We start from the raw sequence: 27,958 nt of genomic DNA on the forward strand, positions 1-27,958 counted from the left end.
TTAACTATGTTGATTCTTCCAATCCATGAGCATGGAATGTCTTTCCATTTCTTTGTGTCTTCTTCAATTTCTTTAAAAAATGTCCTGTAGTTTTCAGCATATAGGTTTTTCACATCCTCGGTTAAGTTTATTCCTAGGCATTTTATTCTTTTTGCTGCAATTGCAAAAGGAATGTTTTTTTTTTTTCTTCTTTATTTCTTTTTCTCACATTTCATTGTTAGTATATAGGAATGCAGTGGACTTTTGTACATTGATTTTGTAGCCGGCAACTTTACTGTATTTGTTGATTGTTTTTAATAGCTTTTTGGTGGAGTCTTTAAGGATTTCTATGTATAGCATCATGTCATCTGCAAAGTGTGACAATTTAACTTCTTCATTCCCAATTTGGATGCCTTTTATTTCTTTCTCTTGCCTGATAGCTCTGGCAAGGACTTCCAACACTATGATGAAAAGCAGAGGTGATAGGGGACAGCCAAGTCGTGTTCCTCAATGTAGAGCAAAGGGTTTCAGTTTTTCACCGTTAATTATGAGATTAGCTGAGGGTTTGTCGTATATTGCCTTTATTATGTTAAAGTATTTTCCTTCTGTACTTATTTTAATAAGTGTTTTAATCATAAATGGATGTTGTATTTTGTCAAATGCTTTTTCTGCATCAATTGATATAATCATATGATTTTTGTTCTTTATTTTGTTTATGTGATGTACCACATTGATGGATTTGCATATGTTGAACCATCCTTGTGCCCCGGGGATGAACCCCACTTGGTGGTGATGAATAATCTTTTTAATGCATTGTTGCATTCGATTTGTTAGAATTTTGTTAGGATTTTTGCATCTGTATTCATCAGAGATATTGGTCTGCAGTTTTCTTTGTTGTTGTTGTCCTTAACAGCTTTTGGTATCAGGGTAATGTTGGCCTCATAAAATGAGTTAGGGAGTACTGTCTCTTCTTCAATTTTTTGGAAGAGTTTGAGCAGGATTGGTATTAGATCCTCTTTGAAGGTTTGGTGGAATTCACTAGTGAAGCCATCTGGTCCAGGATTTTTGCTTTTGGGAAGGTGTTGGATGACTCATTCAATTTCATTACTGGTGATCGGTCTGTTTAGATTTTCTCGTTTTTCATGGTTCAGCCTAGGAAGGCTATATGTTTCTAAGAACTTTTCCATTTCTTCTAGGTTATTGAATTTGGTGGCATATAGTCCTTCATAGTGTTTTTGGATGATCCTTTGTATTTCTGTGGCATCCGTGATAACTTCCCCTTTTTCATTTCTGATTTTGTTTATTAGTGTCTTCTCTTTATCTTAGTGAGTCTAGCCAAGGATTTGTCAGTTTTGTTAATCTTTTCAAAGAACCAGCTCTTCGTCACATTAATTTTTTCTTTTGTCTTTTGTTCTCTATTTCATTTAGTTCTGCTCTGTTTTTTATTATTTCCTTTCTTCTGCTGACCTTGTGTTTCATTTTTCGTCTTTTTCTAGTTCCTGAAGGTATAACATGAGGTTATTTATTTGGGATTTTTCTGTTTCTTGAGATAGGCCTGTAATGACATAAATTTCCCTCTTAAAACTGCTTTCACTGAATCCCAAAAAGCTTGGTAGGATGTATTTTCATTTTCGTTTGTTTCTATGTATCTTTTGATCTCTCCTCTAATTTCTTCTTTGGCCCGGTCGTTCTCTAAGAGTATGTTATTTAATCTCCATGTATTTGTGTGTTTTCCTGCTTTCTTTTCACAGTTGATATCTAATTTCAAAGCCTTGTGATCAGAGAATATGCTTGGTATGATTTCAATCTTAAATTTGTTGAGCCTAGTTTTATGTCCCAATATATGGTCTATCATTGAGAATGTTCCATGTACACTAGAAAAAAAATGTATAGTCTGAAGTTTTAGGATAAAGTGCTCAATTATGTCCATTTCATCTAATGTGTCATTTAGGGCTGCTATTTCATTATTTATTTTCTGTTTGGGTGATCTATCCATAGCTGTCAATGATGTATTTAGGTCCCCTAATATAATTGTGTTTTCGTTAATATCTCCCTTTAGTTCTGTTAGTAGTTTCTGGGTATATTTCAGTGCTCGCTTATTGGGGGCATAAATATTGATGACTGTTTTGTCTTCTTGTTGTATAGTCCCCTTTACCATTACGAAATGTCCATCTTTGTCTCTTGTTACCGTTTTCACCCTGAAGTCTGTTTCATCTGATATCATTATGGCTACACCTGATTTTCTCTGGGTACCATTTGCTTGGAGTGTCAATTTCCACCCATTCACTTCGAGTCTATGCTTGTCCTTGTAGCTAAGATGTGTCTCTTGGAGACAGCATATGGTTGGGTTTAGTTTTTTGATCCAATCTGCTACTCTGTGCTTTTTTATTGGTGAGTTGTGTCCATTTACATTTAGGGTGATTATTGATATGTGAAGATTTCCTGTCATTCTATCTTTAGTTTTCTGGTAAGACTGTGTCTCCATTGTTTCTTTGCCTTTTTGTTGTTGTCTATTATTTCTGTGTGGTGGTATTCTATGCTTTTTCCCTCTGTTTCTTCTTTTATTACAGTATATATTTCAGTTCTGGTTTTTTTTGAGCGGTTACCATTAAGTTTATGTAGACGAAAGTTTAATATTTAAGGTATTCCATTTTCTTCAGCATGCTTACTTTCTCCATTCCCATGTTCCGGTTCAGACCTTTACTCTCTCCCTTTTTATGTTTTTGTTGCCGCAAATTGTCCCTGTTGATGGTGGTCGTATAGCCTCCTTTAGTATTTTGTAGTGCAGGTCGTGTATTAGAAAATTCCCTCAGTTTCTGTATGCCTGGAAAGGTGTTTATTCCTCCTTCATATCAAAAGGATATCTTTGCTGGGTATATTATTCTTGGCTCATAATTTCTCTCTTTCAATGGGTTGAATATTTGTTTCCACTCCCTCCTGGCTTGTAGAGTTTCTGCTGAAAACTCTGATGATAATCTAATAGGCTTTCCTTTGTAGGCTACCGTCTTCTTTCCCCTGTCTGCCTATCTGTGCTTTCTGGCATCTCGTTGAGCTTTTTCAGAACTGCAATCTTGAATTCTCTGTCATTTAAGTCACATATTTCCATATCTGTAAGTTCCTTTTCTGGAGACTTTTCACTTTCTTTCTGAGCTGACTTGTTGCCTTGGTTATTCCTGGGAATTACTGATTTACTATTTCTCTTCCTAGATATCTACAGGCGTGGCTTCTGCAACAGATTGATAGGAAGAGGTCTTTCTTTTGTTTTCCAGTACTTTTTGATAGAATGTTTTATTTTCTCTCCGACTGCAGCCTTTTTTTCTCTCTCACATGGTAGTGCTATGTTTTCTTTGCACTATTCTAGCTTCTCACACAACGGGGGTTTTCCCTGGGAGATGGGCGTCTCCTGTGTAAATAGTTCCTCTAGGTCACAGGGCGCAGTGTCTCAGTGGGTATGCGGAGAGCTTTTGAAGTTCCAAAGCTCTTCCTGCACCAGATTCAGAGTCCATATGTTTCAGCAGTTCTGTTTACTCCTGCAGGGATCCACCCAGGTTCATGGGGACGTGGGCGGGGTGGTTTGTGAGAGGTGGCCCAGAGCAATGGCGGGGACCACCACCATAGCCATTCTTGCTTGCACAGCTCCCTCCCTTTGCTGGAACTAGTTGGGCTGCAAATCTGTGTCTGCGGTCCACAGTTCTCAGAACTGTAAATACTCTGTTCTTTTGATCTGACATTGCTACTGTTCTGCTTCTAGCACTGGGCAGGTGGGGTGGGGCGAGCTCTGCGAGAACAGGAAGGGTGCGGCTAGTCTCTGTGTCTAAGGCTTCCATTCTCTGCTCGGCAGTGAGGGCTTAAACTACCATGTTCAGCCTTTTTCCGTTAGTCTTTGTTCCAAGGTCTCTGCCGTGAGCGTTGGGTTCAGCCGTGTTATATGCTGTCCCCTCAGCTCTGTGGGCCATAAATGGAGCCCTAGCAGTGTGAGTTCTTCCCTCCCCCGCAGCTGCGGTAGTTCCAGGATGCAGCGAACCAGGAGCAGCGAGCTAGGTCTGAGTCCCTTACCCGCACGACTCTGTCTCTGTACTTCTCTCTTCCCTCCTCCCCCACTATCACAATTTGCCCACCGTTAGGTTATTTCTGTAGTGTGCCTCTTAGTTTTCCCTGTCTGCTGTGCAGGGAGTCCTTTGTGGAGTTATAGTTGTTTGATTTTTTATAAATTCCAGGGGAGATTTCCAGAGGTTCACCTCACGCCGCCATTTTATAACGTCTCTCACTTTTAATTTTCTTGAAAAGAAGTTTGAAAAATTTAATGTCAAGTGTATCAGTCCTTTATGGTTTATTCTTATTCCATCTATTAAAGAAATCTTTTCGAAAGATCACTTAAGATAATATCCTGGGTTTCTTTCTTGAAGTATTTTCACATTTATGTTTTTGATCTATCTGGAATTGTTTTGTTTTTTTTTTTAATTGGGGACCCGTAGTGTGTTTTTCCCAGGACTCATCAGCTCCATCCAAGTCCTGCTGTTGTCCTTTCCATCTTAGTTGCAGGGAGCACAGCCCACCATCCCTTGCAGGAGTCCAACTGGCACCCTTGTGGTTCAGAGCCCATGCTCCACACAACTAAGCCATCTGGCCACCTGAGAGCTCAGTGGCAACTCATTGACTTCATTCTACTTGCAGGGGGCGCAGCTCACTGGCTCGTTTGGAAGTTCCATGGGCAGCCTTGTTCAGAGTTCGTGCTCTAACCAACTGAGCCACCCATCCGCCCTACTTGGAATTTATTTTTGTGTATAGTGTCAAAATAGAGGTCTGAGGGTTTGATTTTCTCCCCCATATTGATAATTGGTATTCACTACTGATCTGTAATGCCACCTCTGTCATATATCTAGCTTTTCATGTACATTCATGGTTCTTTTTCCGGACCCTGTTCTGTTTTATCAGTGTTTTTGTTAATTCCTGTATCATTACAAAGTTGCTAAATTATAGAAGTCTAAATTTCCAATTAGGGAAATTTTCCCCACCTAATTGTTTCCAGATTACTTTAATTATTATAGACCTTTTTTTTCTATGAATTTTGGGGTTGGGTTATCAAGTTCCACAAAAATCCTGCTATAGTTAGGATTCTGATTACATTGAGTTCACTAATTTGGGAGAACTGACATCTTGATGCTATTATGTATTATCTGTGAATATAGGATAACTTTCAATTTAATTCAGAGCATCTTTTTTGTCCTTCAGCAGTGTTTCTAATTCTCTCACAAAGGCTTTGCACATCTCTGTTAAATTTATTTCTAGCGCAGCGTCTTCTACGATGTTTTAAATTCAAATTTTTTTTTCAATTACTACTTCCTAATTGGTTATTGTTGGTGTATAAAAATAGATTTGTTTTTGTGTGTTGATCATGTATCTGTTAGTCTTGCTGATGTACGGAATAGTTCGTCTTTACTTCCTTTTGGATCCATGGGGACAGTCATATCTGCAAATAATTTTTATATCTGTTTTTGGGATAGGAGCTCCTCCGGTATAATATTTAAAATGAACAGTGAAAGAGGCCATCTTTATCTTGCTTCTCACTTTAAAGGGACTACCAAAGTTTCATTGTGAAATACTTTGATATGAAATACGACTTTTGCTGTAGGATTTTGATAGATGCCCTTCAAATTAAAATAGTTACTATCTCTTTTTTTCAAAGTTTCTTTTATCATAAATGAACATTGATTTTTTTTTATATAGAATGTTCTTTGTGTATTGAGATGAGCATGTTGCTTTGTTCCGTTAATCTAAATTTTAATGATGCATTTTCAGATATTGAACCATATTTGCATTTCTGGAATAGCCAAGTTAGTTATAAAATATTAAGTGTTCTTTTCAACACTGCAGAATTTAATTCTAAAATGTTTTATAGGATGTTTTCATATTTAAAATTGGTCTATAATTTTCATTTCTATTTTGTGGGTTTGTTATGAAGGTTATGTCCACTTCATAAAATGAATTGCATTGGAAATTTTGTTTTTCTATTAAATTAACTGTGTTTTTTTTTAAGTTTAAAATTTCATACTCATCCATAATGTTCTTATGATTTGGGGTAGTTGTTCAAGTTTTTAAATTATTTTATTCTCTCTAATTCTCATTTGGACTACGTAATAACTTCCACTGAAAAATTTGGAAGTAAATGGAACCTGACTGAAAAATTTTAAAAGGGAGTAAACCAAAAACTAGTTCTTTTTCTCACTTTTAACCTTAGCAGCCCCTCAGGTATTTGGTCCCTAGGCAACTACTGACACTAATTCTTGTTATAGTTTTCATTGCTATTTGCCTTTTTCATATAACAATGCATCTTCAGTATTATTCCATAATGAGGGATCTTTGTGTTTTTTGAAAAATATATCAACATTTATCTTTTTCATTCCTAGTAATGTTTATTTCTGCCTTTACTTTTTTTCTTGATCAGTCCTGCTAAATGGTTACGTTTTAGGAGTGTCCATTGTTTAAGTCAAGTTTGTTGAGGTATAATTGACACAGAGTAAGTTTTACCTTTTTTAGTATGTATTTGAGTTTTGACAGATACTACAGTATGTAACCACCAAAACAATCAGAATATACAATAGTTCTATCAACCCAAAAAATCTCCTTGTACTCCTCAGTCCTTTCCTGTTTCTCACCCTCTGGCAATCACTGATTTGTTTTCGTTCCTATAGTTTTGACTTTTCTAGAATGTCATATATTTGGAATCATATAGAATATAGCCTTTTTTTAATTGAAGTTTTTATTGAGACAATTGTAGATTCACATGCAGTTGTAACTGGATCCCATGTACCCTTTATCCAGTTTCCCCCAATAGTAAAATTTTGCAGGACTATAGTACGTTATCACAACCAGGACTTAACGTTGATACAGTCCACTGATCTTATTCAGATTTCTTTACTTGGCATTTCTGTGTGTGTGTGTTTAGTTCTATACATTTTATTATATGTGTATGCGCCACCATTGTGAAGATACTGAATAGTTCCATCACCACAAGGATATCTCACTGGTTTCCCTTTTATAACCACATTCAACTCCCTGCCAGGTCCCCCACTCCCATCCCTATCCTCCAGCAACCTCTAATCTTACCTGCATTTCTAAAAATTTGCCATGTCAAAAATGTTACATAAATGGAATCATTGCAGTATATAACCTTTGGGATTGTTTTTTTCCACTTAACACAGTTCCACATCATTCCCTGTATCACTAGTTTGTGCCTTTGTACTGCTGAATAGTATTCCATGGTACATATCACAGTTTGTTTAACCATTTACTTGTTGAAGGACATCTGGATTGATTCCAGTTTTTGGTTACAGATAAGATAATCTATGAATATTCTTGTACAGGTTTTTGTGTGAACATAATTTTTCATTCCTCTGGGATAATTGCCCAGGAGTGCAGTTGCTGAGTAGTATGGCAATGGCAGGCGTAGTTTTATGAGAAACTACCATAAAGTTTTCTAGAATGTACCATTTTACATTCCCACCAGCAATAAATGAGTGATTGAGTTTCCTGTATTCTTGCGAGCATCTGGTGTTGTTACTGTTTTTATATTTTAGCCATTCCGATAGATGGATAATGACATCTTATAATTTTAATTTTTATTTGTATGGTGGCTAAATTCTTTTCATGTGTTTATTTGCCATCTGTAAAGTCTTTTCAGTGAAATATCTCTTCATGGTTTTGCCCATTTTTGAATGGAATGTTTCTTTACTGTTGAGTTTGAGAGCTTTTTATATATTATAGATTCTAGTCCTTTGTTGGCTATGTGATGTGCAAATATTTTCTGTTATTAATAGTACGTAGCTTGTCTTTCATTCTTTTTACATGAGCTTTTATAGCACAAAAATTTTTAATTTTGATGAGGGTCCAGTTTATCGATTTTTCTTTTTAGGAATTGTGCTTTTAGTGTCAAGATCTATGTTCTTTGCCTAAACATAGATCTTGGAGATTTTCTTGGTTTTTTCCTAAAAGTTTTATAGTTTTACATTGTACATTTAAGTCCATAACCCTTTTTGAGTTAATTTTTGTGGAAGGTAAGAGGTTTAGGTTGGTTTATCTTTTTCTATAGTTGCTCAATTGCTCCAGCACCATTTGTTGAAAAGGCTGTCTTCCCTCATTGCACTGCTTTTGCAACTTTTTAAAAAATTCGAAGTATATTTGTGTGGGTATATTTCTGGGCTTCTCTATTCTTTTCCACTGACCTTTGTGTCTACAGCTCCACTAATACCACACTGTCTTGATTACTATAGCTATGTAATAAGCCTTAATATCACATAGAACAGGGGTGTCCAAACTGCGGCTTGCAATCCATTTTTAATTGGCCTGCAGCAAATTCCAAAAATATATTTAGTTTACTTAAATAAAACAGGTGAGGCAATACGTACTTCACCTCGAGTGAGTGGCCCGGCTGTTTGTGTATTTTACCGCATATGGCCCTTGGTGAAAAACGTTGAGAAAAGTTTGGACACCCCTGGCATAGAATGATTCTTCCCACTTTATTCCTCAGATTACTTTAGCTATTTTAGGGCCTTTACCTGTTTATGTAAATTTTGGACTAAGCTTGTCTTTGTCTCTACAAAACAATCTTGCTGACATTTTCATAAGAATTTTATTAAACCTATAGAACAGTTTGGGGAAGATTGACATATTTACTCTATTGGATCTTCCAATGCATAAACACAGTATGTCCCTTCATTTATTTAGGCCTTCTTTGATTTCTTCCGTCAGCATTTGGTAATTTTCAACATACAGGTCTTACAAATCTTTTGCTAGATTCACACCTAAGTATTTTATGTCATTTGCAAATACAGAAATTTTTATTCCTGCATTTCAAATCTGTATGACAATTTATTTTTCTTGCCTTGTTGCAGTGGCTAGAACTTCCAGTATTGTGTTGCATAAGAATGATAAGAATGGACATCGTCGCTTTGCTCCTAATGTTAGGGAAAAGATTCAGTCTTTTGCCACTAACTATAATGTTAGCTATAGGTTTTTAAATAGGTTCTCTTTATCTTTTCCATAGTTGAGGTAGTTCTCCTCTGTATCTAACATGCTGAGAATTTTTGTTGTAATGGATATTAGGTTTTTTACAAATTCTTTTTTTATATCAATTATATGATGTGATTTTTCTTTAGCTGTTGATAGGGAAGCTAGATGGATTGATTGTCAAATATTGAACCACCTTTGCATACCTAGAATAATTTCCATTTGGTCATGATGTATATATTTCTTTTTATACATTGTTGGATTCAATTTGTTAATATTTTGTTCAGGATTTTTGTGTTTAAGGTCATGAGAAATATTGGTATATAGTATTTTTTTTTTTAATTATTTTATGTGCTTTTGTTATCAGGGTAACCCTGGCTTCATAAAATGAGTTGGTAAGTGTTCCCTTCTCTTCTGTTTTCTGGACAAGATTGTGTAAAATTAGTGTTAATTCCTTTTTTTATCATTTAAAATTTTTTAAAAATTTAGTTGTAGTAAAATACAAATAATATTTACCATCTTAATCATTTTTTTAAAAAAATTGTGGTAAAGTATGCATTACATAAAATTTGCCATCTTAACCATTTTTAAGTGTGTAGTTCAGAAGTGTTAAGTATATTCACATTGTTGTGCAACAGATCTCCACAACAGTTTTCATCTTGCAAAACTGAACATCTATGCCCATTAAACATCAGCTCCCCATGACTTACCTTCTGCAGTCCCTTGTAACCACTTGGCAATCATCATTCTACTTTCTGTCTCTATGAATTTGATAACTTATACAAATAGAGTCATACAGTATTCATCTTTTTGTGACTGACTTATTTCACTTAGTTTAATTCTCTCAAGTTTTAACCACATTTGTTTATCCATTCAGCCATCAATAGACATTTGGGTTGCTTCCACCTCTGTGCTGTTATGAACAGTGTTATTGTGAACATGGGTGTGCAGTATCTCTTCTAGACCCAGCTTTTTAATTCTTTTGAATCCCAGAAGTGGGATTTCTGGATTATATGGTAATTCTATTTTTAATGTTTGAAGAATAGCCATACTATTTTCCATAGTAGTTGCATCCTTTTGCAATCGCACCAATAGTAGAAAAGAGTTCCTATTTTTCCACCAACCAATGTTTGTTAGTTGTATCTTTTTGATAGTAAGCCATCCTAATGGGTATGAGATGGTGGTATCTCATTGTGGGTTTGATTTCTAGTTCTTTGATAATTAATCAAAGATTTTGAACATCTTTTATATGCTTTTTGGTCATCTTTGGAGAAATATCTGTTCAAGTTCTTTGCCCATTTTTAAATGTTTAAAAAAAAATTAATTGTTGTTGAGGTGTAGGATTTCTTTATAAATCCTAGATATTAACCCCTTGTCAGATAAATGATTTACAAATATCTTCTCTCATTCTGTAGGTTGCTTTTTTGCTCTGTTCATTGTATATTTTGATGCACAAAAGTTTTTTAAGTTTGATGTAGTCTCATTTGTCTATTTATGATTTTGTTGCCTGTGCTTTTGGTATAATATTCAAGAAATCATTGCCAAATTCAATGTCATGAAGCTTTTCCCGTTTTCTTCTAGGAGTTTTATAGTTTGGGGTCTTACATTTAGATCTTTAATGTATTTCAGTTTAATTTTTGTATATGGTATAAGGTAAGGGTCCACCTTCATTTTTTTGCATGTGGATATCCAGTTTTCCCAGTACTGTTTATTGGAGAAACCATCCTTTTCTTATTGAGTGGTCTTGGCACCTTTGTTGATGATTATTTGATCAGGTATATGAGGTTTTATTTCCGGCTTCACTATTCTGTTTCCTTGATCTGTATGTCTGTCTTTATGCCAGTAGCACACTGTTTTGATTATTGTAGCTTTGCAATATGTTTTGAATTAAGGAAGTGTGAGTCCTCTAATTTTATTCTTCATTTTCAAAATTCTTTTGGCTATTCAGGGTTCTTTGAGATTCCATATGAAATTGAGGATGATTTTTCCTACTTCTGAAAAAAAAAAGTGCTTTGAGAATTTGGTAGGGATTACATTGAATATGTAGATTGCTTTGGATAGTTTAGACATCTAAATAATATTAAATATTCCAAGCCATCAACATGGAATGTCTTTCCATTTATTTGTCTTCTTTAATTTCTTTCAGCAGTGTTTTGTGGTTTTTAGTGTTGTTTTCCTTTTTTAAAAACCATTGATTTCTGCTTTTTGTTTTTTTTAATTTCCTTTCTTTTGCTTGATGTGCTCTTCTTTTTTGTAGCTTTAGAGGTGGGAATGTAGATTATTGACTTCAGACTTTTCCTAATGAATATTTCGTGCTATAAATTTCACTCTCAGCAGTGCTGGCATTCCACATGTCATGATATGTTATATTTTTATTTTCATTCATTTCTATGTTGTTGTTTTTTTAGAAAAGATTGTTTTATTTGAGTCTTTCTGTTTGACCCAGGGATTATTTAGAAATTTAACTACAAGTGTTTAGGAATTTTCTTGTTATCTTTCTGTTACTGATTTCTACTTTGATTCCATTATGGTTAGAGAGCATACTCGGTGTAATATCAATTCTTTTAAACTTGTTAGTTTATTTTATGGCCTATCTTGGTTATTGTTCCATGCGTGGTTTCAGAAAAATGTGTATTCTGCTGTTGTTGGGCGGAGTGTTCTATACATGTAAATTGGATACTGTTTATTGATTACTTTATTCAAATCTCTATTCTTGGCTGATTTTCTGCCTGGTAGTTCTGTCCTTTGCTGAAAGAAGGTATAGAGAGCCTTTTGAATCTGGTTTCTGTTAGTTAGCATAATGCTTTTGAGATTCACCTATCCTGTATCACTAGTGAGATCCTTTTTACTGTTCAGTAGTATTCTTTTATATAGATGTAACAGTTTATTTAGCTATTCATCAAGTGAAGTACATTTGTGTTTCCAATGTTTTATCAATTTATTAAGAAAGTTATGATAAACAGTTACCTACAAGTTTCTGTGTGAATATAAGTTCTTAATTCTCTTGGGCAAAATATTTAGAAGCAGAAAGATTGAGTTATATGGGAAATGTATGTTTAATTTGCCAAGCTGTTTTTCAAAGTGGCTGCATCATTTTGCTTTGCGACCAGCAACATGTGAGAGTTCCTGTTGCTCCACATCCTCATCACCACTTGGAATTTTCAGTATTTTTGTTTCTGTTTTTAATTTTAGCCATTCTAATAGACATATAGTGGTTGTAACTTGAATTTCCTTAGTGGCTAATGAAGTTGAGCATCTTCTCATGAGCTTATTTACTATTCAAATACCTTCTTTGGTAAAGTAGACATGTAAAATCTTTCGCCCATTTTTGTACTTTGTTATCTTATTATTGAGTTTTGAGAGTTCTTTATATATTCTAGACATATGTCCCTTACCAGATACGTGTGTTATCAATACTTTCTCTCACTTGGGATTTGTCATGTCATTCTTTTAACAGTTTCTTTCAAATAGCAGAAGTTTTAAATCTTAATGACATTCAATTTAATTGATTTTTTTTATTTTATGGATTGCACTTTTGTTGTCATATCTAAGAATTATTTGACCAAACCAAGATTACAGAGGTTTTCCTAAATGTTTTATGGACATTTTATAGTTTTGGATTTTACAATTAAGCTTATGATTCATTTGAGTTAATTTTTGTATATGGTATAGGATATGGATTAAGTTTTTTCTTTAATTTTGACATATGGGTGCCTGTTCTAGCAGTATTCATTGATAAGACTATCCTTTTTCTATTGTATTGATTTAATACCTTTGTTGAAAATTAATTAACCATGTATGTAGACTCTATTTTTGGATTTGCTGTTCTTTTCCATTGATCTACATGTCTATCCTTTTGCCAGTATCACACTGTCTTGATTATTGTAGCTTTATAGTAGGTTTTGAATTTCAGTTAGTGTGGTTCCTCCAACTTTGATCTTCTTTTTCGAAGTTATTTTGGCTATTCTAGTTCCTTTGCCTTTATATATAAATATAAATATAAATACATATATATATATATATATGTATATGTATATATGCTTGTTGAATTATAAAAGAAAAAATTCTGCTGGTATTTTGATTTGAATTGTGTTGCATCTGTAGAATAATTGGGTAGAACTGACATTGTAATAACATTGAGTCTTTGGTCCATGAACCCGTGTATCTCTCCATTTCCTTAAGTCTTCTTTGATTTCTTTCAGAAATTGGTGTTTTGTGTTTTTCTACATATAGCTCCTGCATGTTTTATGTTTTTACTTAAGGATTTCATGTATCTTGGTCGTGTTATAATAGTATTGTTTTTTTATTTCTATTTTTAATTGTTCATTGCTAGGTATAGAAATACAATTGATTTTTGTATATTGACCTTATATTCTACAACTTTGCTAAACTATTAGTTCTAGTAGTTATTTTGTAGATTCATTGTAGACAGTCACATTGTCTATGACAAGGCACAATATTTGTCTTCTTTTCCAATCTACATAACTTACACTTTTTTCTTTTTTTCCTCTTTTTCTTTTCTGCATCTCTTGAGAGGCTCCTATAGTTTTTCTTAGTGTGTCAATATAGTGAAATATATTGACTGATTTTTTAAAAATGTTTAACCAGCCTTGAATTTCTGGGATGAATCTCACTTTTTTATACTGTATTATCTTCTTAATATGTTGGTGGGTTTCATTTGCTAATGTTTTGTTGATGATTTTTGTAAGTATGTCCATGAGGGATGTTGATCTGTTATTTTGTTTTCTTGTAATGTCTTTGTCTTGTTTCAATATTAGGATAGTGTTGGCTTCATAAAATGAGTTAGTGAGTGTTCTCTCCTCCTTTCTAAGAATTTGTATAGAATTAATCTTTTTCTCAAATGTTTTGTAGACTTTGTCAGTGAAGCCATCTATGTCTAATGATTTCTTTGCTGGAGATTTTAACAATGATTAAATTTATTGAATAGATGTAGCTTGATTGGAGTTATCTGTTCCTTCTTAAATGAGCTTTGGTAGTTTGTGTCTTTGAAGAAATTTATCAATTTCACTTTAGTCATTGAATTTATGGTCATAGAGTTGTTTATAATATTCACTTATTATGAAAACCTTTAGAGTCTGTAGTGATGTTTCCTCATTTAGTCCTGATATCTTATCTTCTTTTCTTGATCAGTCTGGCTAGAGGTTTACCAAATTTACTAACCTTAAGAACCAGCTTTGGGTTTTGTGGGATTTCTATTATTTTTATGAGTTCTAGTTCATTGATTTCTGCTTGTATCTTTATTAGTTTATTCCTTCTTGCTGCTTTGAGTTTAATTTGCTCATATTTTTCTGGTTTCTTAAAGTGAAAACTTAGATCATTGATTTGAGATCTTTTCTCTTTTAAACATTTAATTACATAATTTTCTCTCTAAATACCGCTTTAGCTATATTCTATAATTTTTGCTATATTGTATTTTCATTTTCTTTGAATTCAGGATATTTTCTAATTTTCCTTGTGACTTCCTCTTTAAACATAGGTTATTTACAAGTGTGTTGTATATTTTCCAAATACTTGAGGATTTTCCAGTTATTTTTCTGTTAATGACTTTTAGCTTAATTTCATTATAGTCAGGAAACATACTTTATGTTATTTCAATTCTTTTGAACCTGTTGAGGTATGTTTTTGGCCTAGAATGTGGTCTTTCTTGGTCAATAGTTCATATATGCTAGAAAAACGTGTGCATTCTGATGTTGTTGGGCAGTATGTTTTATACATGTCAGTTAGGTCAAATTTTTAGTGTTATTCAGGTGTTTTATATTGTTAACAATTTTCTGTCTGCTTGTTCTATTACTGAGAAAGGAGTGTTGAAGTCTCTAACTATAGTTGGGGATTTGTCTATTTTTACTTCCAGTTCTATCAGTTTTTGCTTCATTATCTTGAAGCTCTGTTGTTAGATGTATGTGCATTGAAGATTATGTCTTCTTGTTTGAACTTACCTTTCTGTGTCTAATGGTTTGGGTTTTTTTTAAATAATTTTAATAGTTTCAGGTGCACAAGACAAAGCAATACTTAGACATTTATCATTTAGATCCCTCACACTGTGTGAACCCCCCTCCCCATCCACTACCCCTCTGACATCGCACAGAGCCATTACATTTCCACTGTCTCTATTCCTAATGCTGTACTCCGCTTCCTGTAACCATATACATACATATATATATGTGTGTGTATATATACGTATATATGTGTGTGTGTATATATGTGTATGTGTGTGTGTGTGTGTGTGTGTGTGTGTGTGTGTGTGTGTGTGTGTGTATAATTATAGTTGGCATTCATTTGCAATTGTCTCTAACAGATTCTCCAGACTCCTGGTCCAGAACTGTCTCTTGTAATGGATTTTGGAGAACCTGTCCCACAAAAATTACAGAATTAATACAGATCTAGTCACCTGGGCAGCAAGTGATTTGATTCCATTCCTGGTGGTAGAGATATCTTTTTACTTCTTTTATTTAGACCCTTTGCTCCAAAGAGGTAGCCTCAGACAGTGGATCTACAGCAGGTTTTTGCATTCTTATATGATGCCTGTGCTCACATCACCCGCTCCCCAACCCTACTCCTGCTTCAGTCAGTGAACCTGGCTTGAATTCCCCTCTCGCCCATACAGTACTTTTTATCCCTTTTGCCTCACAGGACCTTAACTCCAGACTGCTACTGCCTGCTTTGGATTTGGAATCTAGCAGTCCTATGGTTTCTTTGTTGTATGCTTTGTATTTCTGTTCAGTTTCTGGTCCATGGAGATGTTTACTATTTTTGAACCTGAGCTGTCTCCTTAGAATTCAACCTTTTACATTTTATCCATTTTTAATCAGTGTTTAGAGCAGAAGTGCATTAAAATGTGAATTTATGGAGCCATTTTGACCAAAGTCTTAATCATATTGATAAATGTAGATTAAATCATTCTTTAATGTGTGGTATTCTATTACATGAATAAATCACATTCTATTTATCCATTCACTAGGTAATTTTGATAGGACTTGAATTTAAGAAATGGTGAGTTGAAAAAAAATCTGTGACTTAAGCCTTGGTGAAAAACTACATGAAAAATACTAAATTCAATTCAAGATACTTTGCTATATGTGAATGGTGAGAATAAATTATTCTGGAGGTAGCAGAAATGCAGAAGTTTGAGGAAGACAGGTGGGAAACATCTACGGCTTAAGTTAAGTAAGAGAATTAGATTTGTGATGAAAGATCATGAAGAGAAAAGGGAAGAGAATGCAGGAATGAATTTTAAGGACTACCCAAGTGTAGATGGTAAGAAGAAGAATGAGAACCAATAAAGAGAGATTGAAAGGGGGCATTTGAAATGTAGAAATGAGAAGAGAATTTATAGAACAGTATTCATTATTGCAGCAAATCATAAAGATGATCAGAACTAAGAAAGACTGATGGTCTGAAAATAAGATTTGAGTTCTACTTTCTCCCCTTCCATTCACTAGCTATTTAGACTTTGGGCTAACAAACTGGCCCTCAATTACTATATCTATAATATATATAATAGATGATCTCTGAGGTCTTTCTGCCATTGAAATGTGATGTTTATGTGTTTTAATAAATAGGATATTGGTGACTTTGAGAAAACTGTTTCAGTAGAATGTAAACTCCCAGTTGTAGAATGTTAAGGAGATGTTTTTTATATGCCATGATATGATACCATATCAAAATCAGAAAAAAGCATACTATAGCAAGAAAGATTAACAGCAATTGGATGTTTGGAATATGTTTTTGAATCCTTCATGATGCTTGGGAAACAAAGTAAACTAAATGAATGTTTTTCTTCTAGTTATACTTCAATGATTTGGTTCATCCAAGTGAATCATCAGAGATTTTTCATGTTTTATTTGTTACGTTCCTTAAAGAGAGAGATGTATATATTAGGGATTTATTTTGGAGTAAGATAGCTTTATTCAGAATAAGGACTCCAGTTGATTCAATATGGGTCTGTGTTTGAGGAACAATAGATTACCAGAATTGTTAGTGCAAGGCTAATATAAGCCACTTGTGAGCACACCTCTAGGCAAGTTGTAAGGGATAGATAGATAAATCACTTCCAGGATATGTTTAATCCCACTGTGGTATAGGCACTTCCATAAAATATAAATCCCGTCATTTTTCTTTAGGATGCTCCTTGAGCGTGTAAGCTATTTTTATGCATTCGGAGACATGAGGTCCAAATATGGATGCTTTCTGCCACCTAAAAGCCCCTGGTTCTATGTCTACTTTAGTTTTCCAGTTTCCTAAAAATTATGTAAAATATTTAATGTTTGTGTTATTTAGTTAAGAGGCTATTTAGTTAATAGTTTATAAAGCTATTCAGAGCTGAGACTGAGTTAACTTTTGTCTCTAACCATCTTGGGGTTTTAGGTTTTAGCATAAATTCACCCTCAGATTAGGATTTACAGCAGGAACCTGCAATCTTTTTCAAGTAGTGTGCCAAGTCTACATTTATTCTGGGGTCATAGACCTATTACTGAACTATGATTGAGGAAATGTTTTCAGATATCTTAGGCGTCAAGAGTGAAAATGAGCATATCTCCTCCAACTTGATCGTCATGCTACTAAAGTCTGCTCATGTGTCTGTCACGTTAGGCAGGTATGCCATGGACCAGGAGCCCCTAGTGTGTGAAGACTTGCTTATGTCTACTGGGAGTTTAGCTACCATAGCTCTCATAGGGATAGCTTCATACTCTATTCACTTTTTGTTAACGCCACCTTCAACCCCACTTTCCTAGTAGTGTGGTTGTTGACTGGTCATGAATCAAAGACCCTTAAAGTTGAAAGAAGTTTTTCTCACAGTGGATGTTTTTATTTAATAGGAAGATTTAAAAAAAAAATACAATGCCAGTTTGCCTGTGTGTTGTGTTCTTCACAAGACTGCATTAGCATTTGCTTTCCATTTCTCATTCTCAGTTGCCCATATGGTCATGCTGGCCTTTATGCTGTGTGTAGTAAATTTTGTTTGTCTTGTGATTGTTCATTTTCTGTTAGAATGTTATGGTGTTCAGAACTTCTGAACACGAGTACTATATATATATATGCACACTCATATATATATCTATATATGTGTGTGTCATATATGTTACATTTTAGCATTTCATTATTGTAACACATCCTTGTCAATAATGTCTTCCAATGTAGGTTTATGACATTTTGCCCACTTCAGAAGTGAGACCTTCAAATATTGAATATTTTTAAGTAATCAGATGGAAGTATTGATTGGTAGAATGTAAATTGAGATTATTAGTTTTGAAGAATATTTATCCATCAGAAATCATTTGCCTCTTAAGACTATAAGGGCTGATGCTAAGAAAATACCAGATAATATAGAGTATGCAGATGTAGTTCAGTATGGATGGACTTTTGCATAATGAGTAAAGTATCTAAGGAGGGAGACTAGAAAGAAATTGTTTTCTAAAATTTACTGGGTACTTTGTAAAATCATGATTTCTTATATTACTGATTTGCCCTGCATAAAGATAATCCAAAATAAGATAATCAGGAGTACATGTATTATCTTGAAATCATGATTTTTACTTACGTAACTTTTAGGGGAACACATTCAGTGTGTGGTGAGTCACAATATAAAGAGTGAATATTTGTGATAGCCCGTATCCAAACTTTTATCCACATACAAAAACCTGCTGGCTTTTACTGAGAATTAGTAAGCAAACATTGATTTTTAAATCTAAACAAGTAGAAAAGCAGTTGCTAAAAGTGGTAATGTTGATGGCACAAAATAAGTTTGGAAAGTTATGAAGGAACCAGATCATGAAGGACCTTTTATAGTCATTGTATTATTTTTCTATTGGTGCTCTAGCGAGATACCATAAACTTAGTGGCTTAAAACAATACCTACTTATTATGTCACAGCTTCTGTTGGTCAGAAGTTTGGCAAAGCGTGGCTCGACTGGCTTTTCTGCTTAGGATCTCACAAAGCCAAACTCAGGGGGTCAGCAGGGCTGTGTTCCTTATTGGAGCTGGAAAAGAATCACCTTGCAGGCTCATTCATAATGGTGGCAGAATTCAGTTTTTTCTCATTCTTTCCACGTGGCCCCCTGCAACTAGCAACAGCAACTGGACCTGGAGCTGAGCTGCACCCTCCACAACTACGATTGAAAGGACAACTTGACTTGGAAAATATCCTGGAAGTACATGCTGTTCCCCAATAAAGTCCTGTTCCCCTTCCCCAATTAAAAAAAAAAAAAATTAAAAAAAAAAAAAGAGGGCTTTATTCTGATGGGTCTTGTGTGATTTTAAGTAGCGGAGAGATGTGGTCATATTTGTGTTTTACATGGTAACAGTCACTTTGGTTATAATACAGACAAGGGTCACAGGCTTGGGGCCCAAGCTGAAGTCATGGGAAACCATTTCAAGGAATATAATTTGGGATTCAGTTATAGATAATAGAAGCCACAGTACCTATTTTAAGAAGAAAGGAGTTTAATACAGGGAATAAGGTGCTTACAAAATCTTTGGAAGGGCTGTTTCTCTAGGATTGCCTCTAGAACAGTACCACAGAACGGGCCCACTAAGGGCACTGCTATTTCTGCTAGAATTATATAAGGGGAGACTCAGGAAGCTGCTTTCCCTGGTGCTGTATAACACCACCTTAGCTGGGATCTATTGTCAAGCTGATGCCAGAGGTGTTGCCTCCAGGAACACACTGCTTGAACTGCAATCTGGTAATTAGGAAGCCTCTACCCAACTTGTTCCTGCTAGATCCACTGTTTCTCTCCCCAGGACTGTTGAATGTGATCGATAGAAGCTAAAAATCTCACCTGCAAAGGAGTATGGGAAATTCAGTTTTCAATTCTAGTGGTTGCGAAAGCATTCTGGGAAGAAGTTGGAACAGAATGAGGAAGCTCATGCATCCAGGGGCTTACCGTTAGTTCAGATATTTAGTTCCTTTTCAAAGATTATGGCAATAAGGTTATTCCCTCTGTTGACCCGAGAAGAATATACCTGCCAAAAAGGACTGCTCATAGTTAATTGGACTCAGTCATAACCAGAGTCTAGCAGTCATCGTTTATAGAGGCCTCTCATGCACGCTGCATTTCAGGAAAAAGCCACATATTGGGCTGCCAAGATCCCTGCAGTGCTCCTGCTCTCTGAGTTGACCCTAAAAAGAGAGTTCCTAGGATTGCAGTTCAACCAGTAGGACTGAGACCTCCCGTGTCCAGTTGGAGCTGCATAGCTATCTACATCTTCCCTGACCAATCAGAGTGACCCCATTCTGACCAGTCAGTATGGTGCTATTTGGACCAGTGTGAGGATTTGGAGTCCTCATTTACATAGAAATGGACCAATCAGGGACTGAGTGTGGACACTCTTCTCTATGTAAGCCAGCTTCACCTCTGCCTCAATGGATTGCACTTTCAGTTTCCCTGTCTAGAGCTGGAACACTGGATGGCACACTGGAGCTGGAGCTGAACACTTGAACTGACTATCCCAAGCCACTTCTTCTGAGCCACCTCGTCTGAGCCACTTCAGTGGAGCTGTTTCATGTCTGAGCTCTCACAGCCGTGCTGTTTCACAACTAAGCTGTTCTCACTGAGTAAACTCTCCTGCTTCACTACACCTCAAGCTGGGGACTCCTGTTGGTGTTGAATTGGTGGCCATGACCTTTGGTTGACACCTGTCTTCTGTTAGTTGCTGCTGGTGATTTTTTTAACCCTTTAAAAAAATACTATTTTTGGCTAAGTCCTGCAAGACGATGGTTCTGTAATCTGTTTCATCATACCACCACCTTCTCCAAGGAGTTCGACCGAAATACATTTCCATTGTATATTTTCTAAGGGGTGTATGTGTTTTAATAATGTAAGTTCCAGAACAACAGAAATGTAATGTTGATATTTTTAATTTGTATATGAACTTATAATTTGCAAAGTGCTTACTCATCTGTTATTTTATATAATTCTTGTAACTGTCTTATAAGGTAGGAAGGATAGAACTTATTATCCCAATTTTACTAATAAGGAAACAGATCCAAAGGATTGAGTGTTTCCAAGTCACACAGCTAATGAAGTACAAGGTAGAGTCAAGACTCGATGTCAGATCTCCTGACTCCAAGACCAGTGCTGTTTTACCATACATTCCCTGTTACTGCCATTAATAGAAATGATTACCTCCATCTCTGACCACAGACATCTTACTATGTCTTTAATATTCCTATCAACCTTATTATAACATTGATTTAACCGGGTTAAAACCAAAAGTAGGGTGGGGAATAATCTTGTGTGACCATTGTAGTCTGATCATGAATTAACCTTGTGTGCCTTGGTTATAATAAAGCTAATATCAGATCTTTTTAGCATTTTTTCCCTCTGGTTTTTAGGAAACTGCTCAGCTCCCTCAATAAAATCAGACCTAGATCCTCCGAGGCTGATAGTGGAGACAAGCTTTTCCACATGGGAAGCTTGACCTTGTGGTCCCTAATCTCACCTATAATACACTTTGCTCTTGGTTTCTTTTGCTCTTTACTTGATCAAGGAACTTGTATCCCTCATTTACCACTTTTTTTTATATATAGGAATTTATTTTTGACTCTTTCACAAATCACAAATTCCATGTATTGTAGCCGACAAGACTAGGCTGGAATATTCTAACAAGGCATCGCTGAAAAAGCTGGGCTAATAACTAACATACAACCAGATGTTTTTGTTTCTAAGTTATGGCTTCTCCAGGGCTCAGGAACTATTGACCTACTTCCAGCTTCCCATCTGTTATCAAGGAACATGTGCTTAGATCTCTCTCTGCTCTTCTTGATGATGGTACCCAAGAAAGCAAGTTCTATAAGTTTGACTTCTCTCTATAATCTTTGTAGTGTCTGCTTTTCTAGGTTCTATTTTCCTCTGTAAGCCTATTCTTATTTAATGATTAACAGCAAGCATGGTGACCATCTTTAGGAGAAATGCTTTTCCTATCCACAAGGATGTGATTTTACTGTGTTCTTAAAAGGGCAACTATATCAGATCACCTATTCCACAATAATCATCAGCTAGATAGAATATTAGAATAGGATATTAGAAAGATGTTGAGTATAGCAGTGTAATGTATCAGTAGTTCTGAAAAAAGTCCATAGTTCAGTTGCTAGTAGCTTAAGCTGACACTGTCTTTTTATCCTTCTAGGTATCATGAATTGATCACAAAATATGGAAAGTTGGAGCCTTTGGCAGAAGTGGATCTAAGACCCCAGAGCAGTGCCAAAGTAGAAGTCCACTTTAATGATCAGGTGGAAGAAATGAGCATTCGTCTGGACCAAACCGTTGCAGAACTAAAGAAACAATTAAAAACTCTAGTGCAGTTACCCGCAAGCAACATGCTTCTCTACTATTTTGACCACGAGGCGCCCTTTGGCCCAGAGGAAATGAAGTATAGCTCTCGGGCATTGCATTCCTTTGGCATTAGGGATGGAGATAAAATTTATGTGGAATCCAAAACAAAATAACCTCTACCAGACTTGTAAAAATACACACATAAGGACTTCTTGCAGGGCATTTATTTCCATGTGGTTTTCTTTAGGAGGGAGAAGATTATTTTTGTTTTGTTTTATTTTATTTAGGTTTGGGGGAGGTTGTATATTTTTCCCCCTAGAATGGGTAGGGGGCTGTTTTTGGTTTTTTGTTTTTTTTTACCAAGACTTCTTCAACTCAGTCAGCAGAATTGGCCACATCTCTAGTTCGTGTCTCCTCCCTCATGAAAAATGACTAAGAAATCACCGTTTTCTTACTGTGTTCACTGGGATTTGCCTACTGCTTAGTTATCATTATCATTTAGGTATACTTGTGAAGATAGCATGAACAGTACATCCCCTTCAGGAGGGAATCTTATAGTATTTAAATCAGGATACAAGGATCTTTACGAGAAGGGCCAGCACTTTTCTCTCCCAATTCCTCTTTTTCAGTCCCACTTCCTTTTTTTTGGTTCAGTTTTTCATTTTGACTTGTGTCAGCACATATTTACCAATAGTTTTATTCTGTCCGTAATTCTTATTTCTCAACTTGGGTAATTTTTTTCTTCATTTCTCCCTTTTGAAATAATTTTAAATGTTTTAACCATTTTCAACCTGATTCTGATCTCCGGTACTCAGTTGGAACCGTAACTCTGTTAGGAATTTGAAGAAAAGTAAATGGAGAGTTAAAACTCTAGGAAAACTTGCTGTTTTTCTGGAAGCACAGGCAGAGCAGTCTGATGTCTTTTTATGTAACTATCTGACTTTTAATGTTCCTTGCACATTGTATCAACCATTACTTCCATTACATGAAATATGTCGGATTCCAGAGTTCTTTTATTTTTGCTTATTTGTTGTATTTCCTCATATCTGTCTATCATTGTCATTTAAATTACTGGGAATAGAGGCCTGAGGTTATGAAGAATCCAATAGAGTAATGGATGGATATATGTACCAGGAGAGTTGAAAATTAGCTAATAAACTATCTGTAGTGTGTGTGAGGGAGTGAAGTGGGGAGAATATGGGAAAGTGGTGTGATTTCTCTGTTTGTGTCATCTTTGAAGCCCTTGCTCTGGCACTTTGCTTTAAAAGTGGGAAATTTTGATCAAAGGGTACTTTGATTCCTAGTTCTTCCCTGGAACTTTGTGATGTCGTAATCGAAGAGTTCTTTTTGTGTCACATTTCAAGTTAGTTGCCCCTGCAGAAGAACAACAACTCTAATTTATGAGTAAAGTATGAGTGTCAAAACTTCAGAATTGCCTCCAAGTCATATATTTTGCAGAAGCAGTTTTCTTTAAAAGCTAATTCCTTATCTGCTCTGAAATCTTTTTTGTTCTTCTATTCCTTTGTTAATCAGTACAATCCCTTTCTTTCATATATGTCTTTCGTTGTCCACATGTTTACAGATGGGAGACTTGAGGAAGACAGCATAACTGGGATAGAAGGTGTACACATGAAGTATTTTTCAAAGAATGTAACCATTATCTCATTATGTTTGACCTTTTGATCTTTTTATATGATTCCATTGCTCCTACAAATTCTTTAGTTTCTTAGGAAATTTTCAGGTGACTTGTAAATTCTTCATGTACATGGTGTTTTGTTTATTATTGCTATTTCTTAAATTTTCCTATGCCGTAATAGCCGATGTTTATTCTCTTAATGCACTTCAGGTTCAGTATTTCTAAAGCCTTTGACCCAGGCCTACTGAGTCAAATCTACGTTCACTGTAACATTAAAGGTGGATACCAAAGGGTTTGAGAAAGATAAGTGAGGCCTGTTTTCCTTCTGCTGTAGACTTTATCTTTCAAAATCATAAAAATGAGCAGTGGCAATCCAGGCTGAATATAGACAAGAATAATTATTTTGCAATCACATTTTCCTGACATATTTTTGGAAGTAGGAAAAAAAGTGTGGCCACAGTATCACGAAGATTAAAACTGTTGGGTGCTTTGTGTGTGTGTGTGTGTGTGTGTGTGTGTGTATGTGTGTGTGTGTGTGCACGCGCGTGCATGAGTGCAGGTGGATTTGAGAGGGAAACAGTGTAATTGAGCCCGTTGCTTTTGTCAGCCTGGGAAACAGATGCAATCTTATTTTTTGAGGTTGTATGACCCCTGACTGTCCCACAGCAGAAAGCAGAACAAACACTTAGGTTATGCTTTAATCTTAAGTGGAATAGCCACAATTAATAGGATATTTTATATATGACAAAATTTTATGAAATGGATTTTTTACTACCGTGTTTCCCCAAAAATAAGACCTAGCGCGACCATCAGCTCTAATGCGCCTTTTGGAGCAAAAATTAATATAAGACCCGGTCTTACTCTACTGTAAGACCGGGTCTTATATAATATAAAGACTGGGTAATTATGTTAATTTTTGCTCCAAAAGACGCATTGGAGCTGATGGTCTGCTATGTCTTATTTTCTGGGAAACACGGTATTAGAAACCTGTTCTGTTATCACAGAACACAGTGTCCACCAACTGCAGGCATAATTCTTCTATTATACAGTTGCATGTCAGGGGAACTTATTTCATTCCGTGGATGTGGGTATTTTTAGGGCATTGTAATTGATGGTTTTAATAATTGCTGAATAATTTTTGATTGAGGCAAAATCTAATATAACTACTGGTCTGTTAGAGGTACAGAACAGAAGTATATGAGGAAAGATATTTGAACATGTGCACTTATAGATTAAATTTGGGTGGCTGAGTAAAGATGCTGCTTTTGACATAAAATTGGTGCTGTGTAGACACTTTTAACCAAAATTATTTTTATAACAGGCCAAAAAGGAGAGAAGAGACCACAGACCTTTGAGTCTACAAGTTATGTGTAATTGATTGGTGCAGCGGATCTGTATATTAATACTGACTTCATCCAGATTCAATGAGAGCATATTGTTGACATTTATGAGGCAAAGGCTCTGGTAGCCAGTGCTACAGATTTGTTGCTATAGACACAGTGTATAGAACATACCGTTTCTGAAACAAATTCTTTTCAGTTATGAAAAAGGAAAGGAATAAGAAAAGAAAGCCAAATCAAAACCAAGGGACCCTTTCTACATGTAGGCATGTATGTAGCTGCTGAAGCCACAATAGAAGGCAGTTTTCTAATTTGAATTGTTGAAGTATTCCAGAATGCTTTAAAGAAAAATAAGTTCAGAGACGTATATAAGTTTTACTATTAAAAGTTTCTATTGTGTCTGCAACCTATTGCCACCATTGTCATAAATACATAAAAAAAGCAGCTGATATTATATAACCTCTTGTTTCTTTAAAACCTTTTGATGAAAATCAACCCAAAACATAAGGTATGTGTAACAGAGCCCAATGTTATGCTATGTTTTAAAATTTTGTTTACTTACGAAAAATGGAAGGTTCGATTCTAACCACATGTTTCAGCTAGATCAGCGTAATGCAGAGAACACTTGTTGCTCAAGGACCTGATCACCATTGGAGCTCACTGGTAAAGCTTTTACTGATGCACCTCTGAGTGTGGCTGGCTACGTACAAAACGAATACAGAATAATAGATGGTTCGAAGCAATGTCATTTCTGTTTATGAATTTATTTGTCCCTTCATTTCATGAAAATGCAAACAAACTGCTTTCAAGGACACCCAGAAGCTATCTGTGTTACCAGGTGTGTTGTGAACACTATTTTCCATAGGTGCTTCCTTAAAATATATGTCCATTGTAGTGATGAAGAGGTACTGGACTCTCTCAGGCTCTTTACTTGCCAGTTGTCTCCTGCAGTTAATGAAAATATATATTTTAGAATATAATTTAAACATGAAGGTCTATACTTTGCACTTTTTATTAATATATATGTAGAGACAGAGATAATCTTTAAAAAAATTAAAAATCCAAGTCCACTTTCTCTTTGTGTTTTGATTTTTTTCTGGGGTCGTGTGGTCAAGATGTATGTTTATATAACTTAAAATCGACATCAATGCTATGATTGAGTCCTCTGGGGAAATGACCTAAGCTGGGAAGAGTTTCACCATCTTAACAAACTTAATTGGAATTTTGTTAAAGTTAGGAATAAAAACTGCAAAACAAAGATTCATATTAAACGTGTCATTGCTTTTGTGTTAGCAAAGCTTTATACTTCTAATATGCCTTCGATACTCTCTTTTTATCCGTTTAAGGATAAAAACCTTTGAGATATTTGGCACCCCTTTTTTTGAGTAAGAAAGCAAATCTCATTTTGAGGATTTAAAAATTTGTGATGCTGTTTTCCTTTGAAAAGTAATTTTCTATAAGAATTAGTTTTGGACACTTGAACCCTACCCGCTTGTCAATAATTTCTTGGTAAACTTATAAATTAATCTTGTGCCAAGAATGAAGGTCCAAGAACTGTACTTTATTTCTGTATTTAAAAGACAGTCTATTAACTTCTCTCAATGCTTCCGAAGTACATAAATATCATGATCTGTTTAAATTTAAAATTGCTTCTACCTCGTTCAGATTTCAAAGAACTAATTTTAACTTCTGTGCTAAATTCTGTTAGCATTTATTGTGAGCTCCTCTGAGTACTTGCAAGTAGTCTGTGTAGACATATATCAAGATACTAGTACCCATTGGACTGAAAAATGCTGTGACTTTCATATTAAAATGTTTATAAAACAAGATGGTTAACCTTTGAAGTCACATTTTTCTTTCCAACTCTTTGGAAAAGAAGTAACTGTTCTCCAACTTAGACTTAGAACTTTAGAATTCAAATCTAGCCAGGTAACTTTTTAAAATACGTATCTGTCGTTATAGATTTTAGCATCAGTCATTTCATCTACTTTTAACTTTTTCATGTAACTAAGATTTAGGAATTGAGTTAATCTATGAAAGGAAAAACACCATAATGTGTGTCCTTGAAATATAATGAATTTACGATTTCTTAAAAAATTTGAGAGTAACACTAGAAATGTTTAGGGTTTTTTTTGTTTAACAAACTGATCTATTAAAATGTTAAAATACATATATTTGCATATATATATATGAATATAATAGATGAACATATTCTTATGCTAGCCTGTCACCTTACTGAACTAAAGAAAACAACACAACACGGGTTCGGCATTCTACCGAGTCAGTGGCATTTTACAACTTTATTTTAAAACACTGAAACAGTGACTAAATAATAATTGAGCCTAAGCAATAGAGACTGAACTAGAATAAAGAAAGGAAATAGTTCTCTTTAAATAGGTAAAATAAGAATTGCTAATAACTGTTTAATGCTCTAATTTGGCTGTGGAATCCATGCACTTGACAGCTATACTATTTTGTAGTTGCTGCTAAAGTTCTCGATAGCCCTCCACATAACACACCTTTATTGTTAGTCTTTATGTTTCACTAAAATGAGATGTTCCTCAATATCCATTTATTAAATTGATTTGCTGTGTAACAGAATCACTGATGTGGTTGATGGCTCTAAATCCAAATTGGAATTTGTGCTCGTGCCATTTCCAGAACTGTGAAATTGGGGCTGGTATATATCTATATCCTTCTGT

The 27,958-nt window shown here is 35.1% G+C and overlaps 1 protein-coding gene across 14 annotated transcripts in view; it reads left to right on the top strand.

The window, feature by feature from the left end:
* TBCEL (tubulin folding cofactor E like) overlaps positions 1–26,331 on the top strand; it is an 84,221-nt gene extending 57,890 nt beyond the window's left edge. For 10 of the 14 annotated variants that reach the window (XM_088800783.1, XM_088800785.1, XM_088800786.1 and 7 more), the window contains one exon: positions 22,135–26,331. In XM_088800783.1, coding sequence (XP_088656909.1) covers positions 22,135–22,453 — 319 coding nt within the window. In that variant the 3' untranslated portion in view covers positions 22,454–26,331. Of the gene's footprint in view, positions 1–9,352; positions 9,381–19,071; positions 19,228–20,385; positions 20,651–22,134 lie in introns of those variants that run through there. The other 4 variants (XR_016022334.1, XR_016022335.1, XM_088800790.1 and 1 more) reach the window with 4 other exon arrangements.
* The last annotated feature ends 1,627 nt before the right edge of the window (positions 26,332–27,958 follow it).

Source organism: Rhinolophus sinicus, chromosome 9 (assembly GCF_057876585.1).
Source record: "Rhinolophus sinicus isolate RSI-liver-muscle chromosome 9, RSI-T2T, whole genome shotgun sequence".
Taxonomy (NCBI): domain Eukaryota; kingdom Metazoa; phylum Chordata; class Mammalia; order Chiroptera; family Rhinolophidae; genus Rhinolophus; species Rhinolophus sinicus.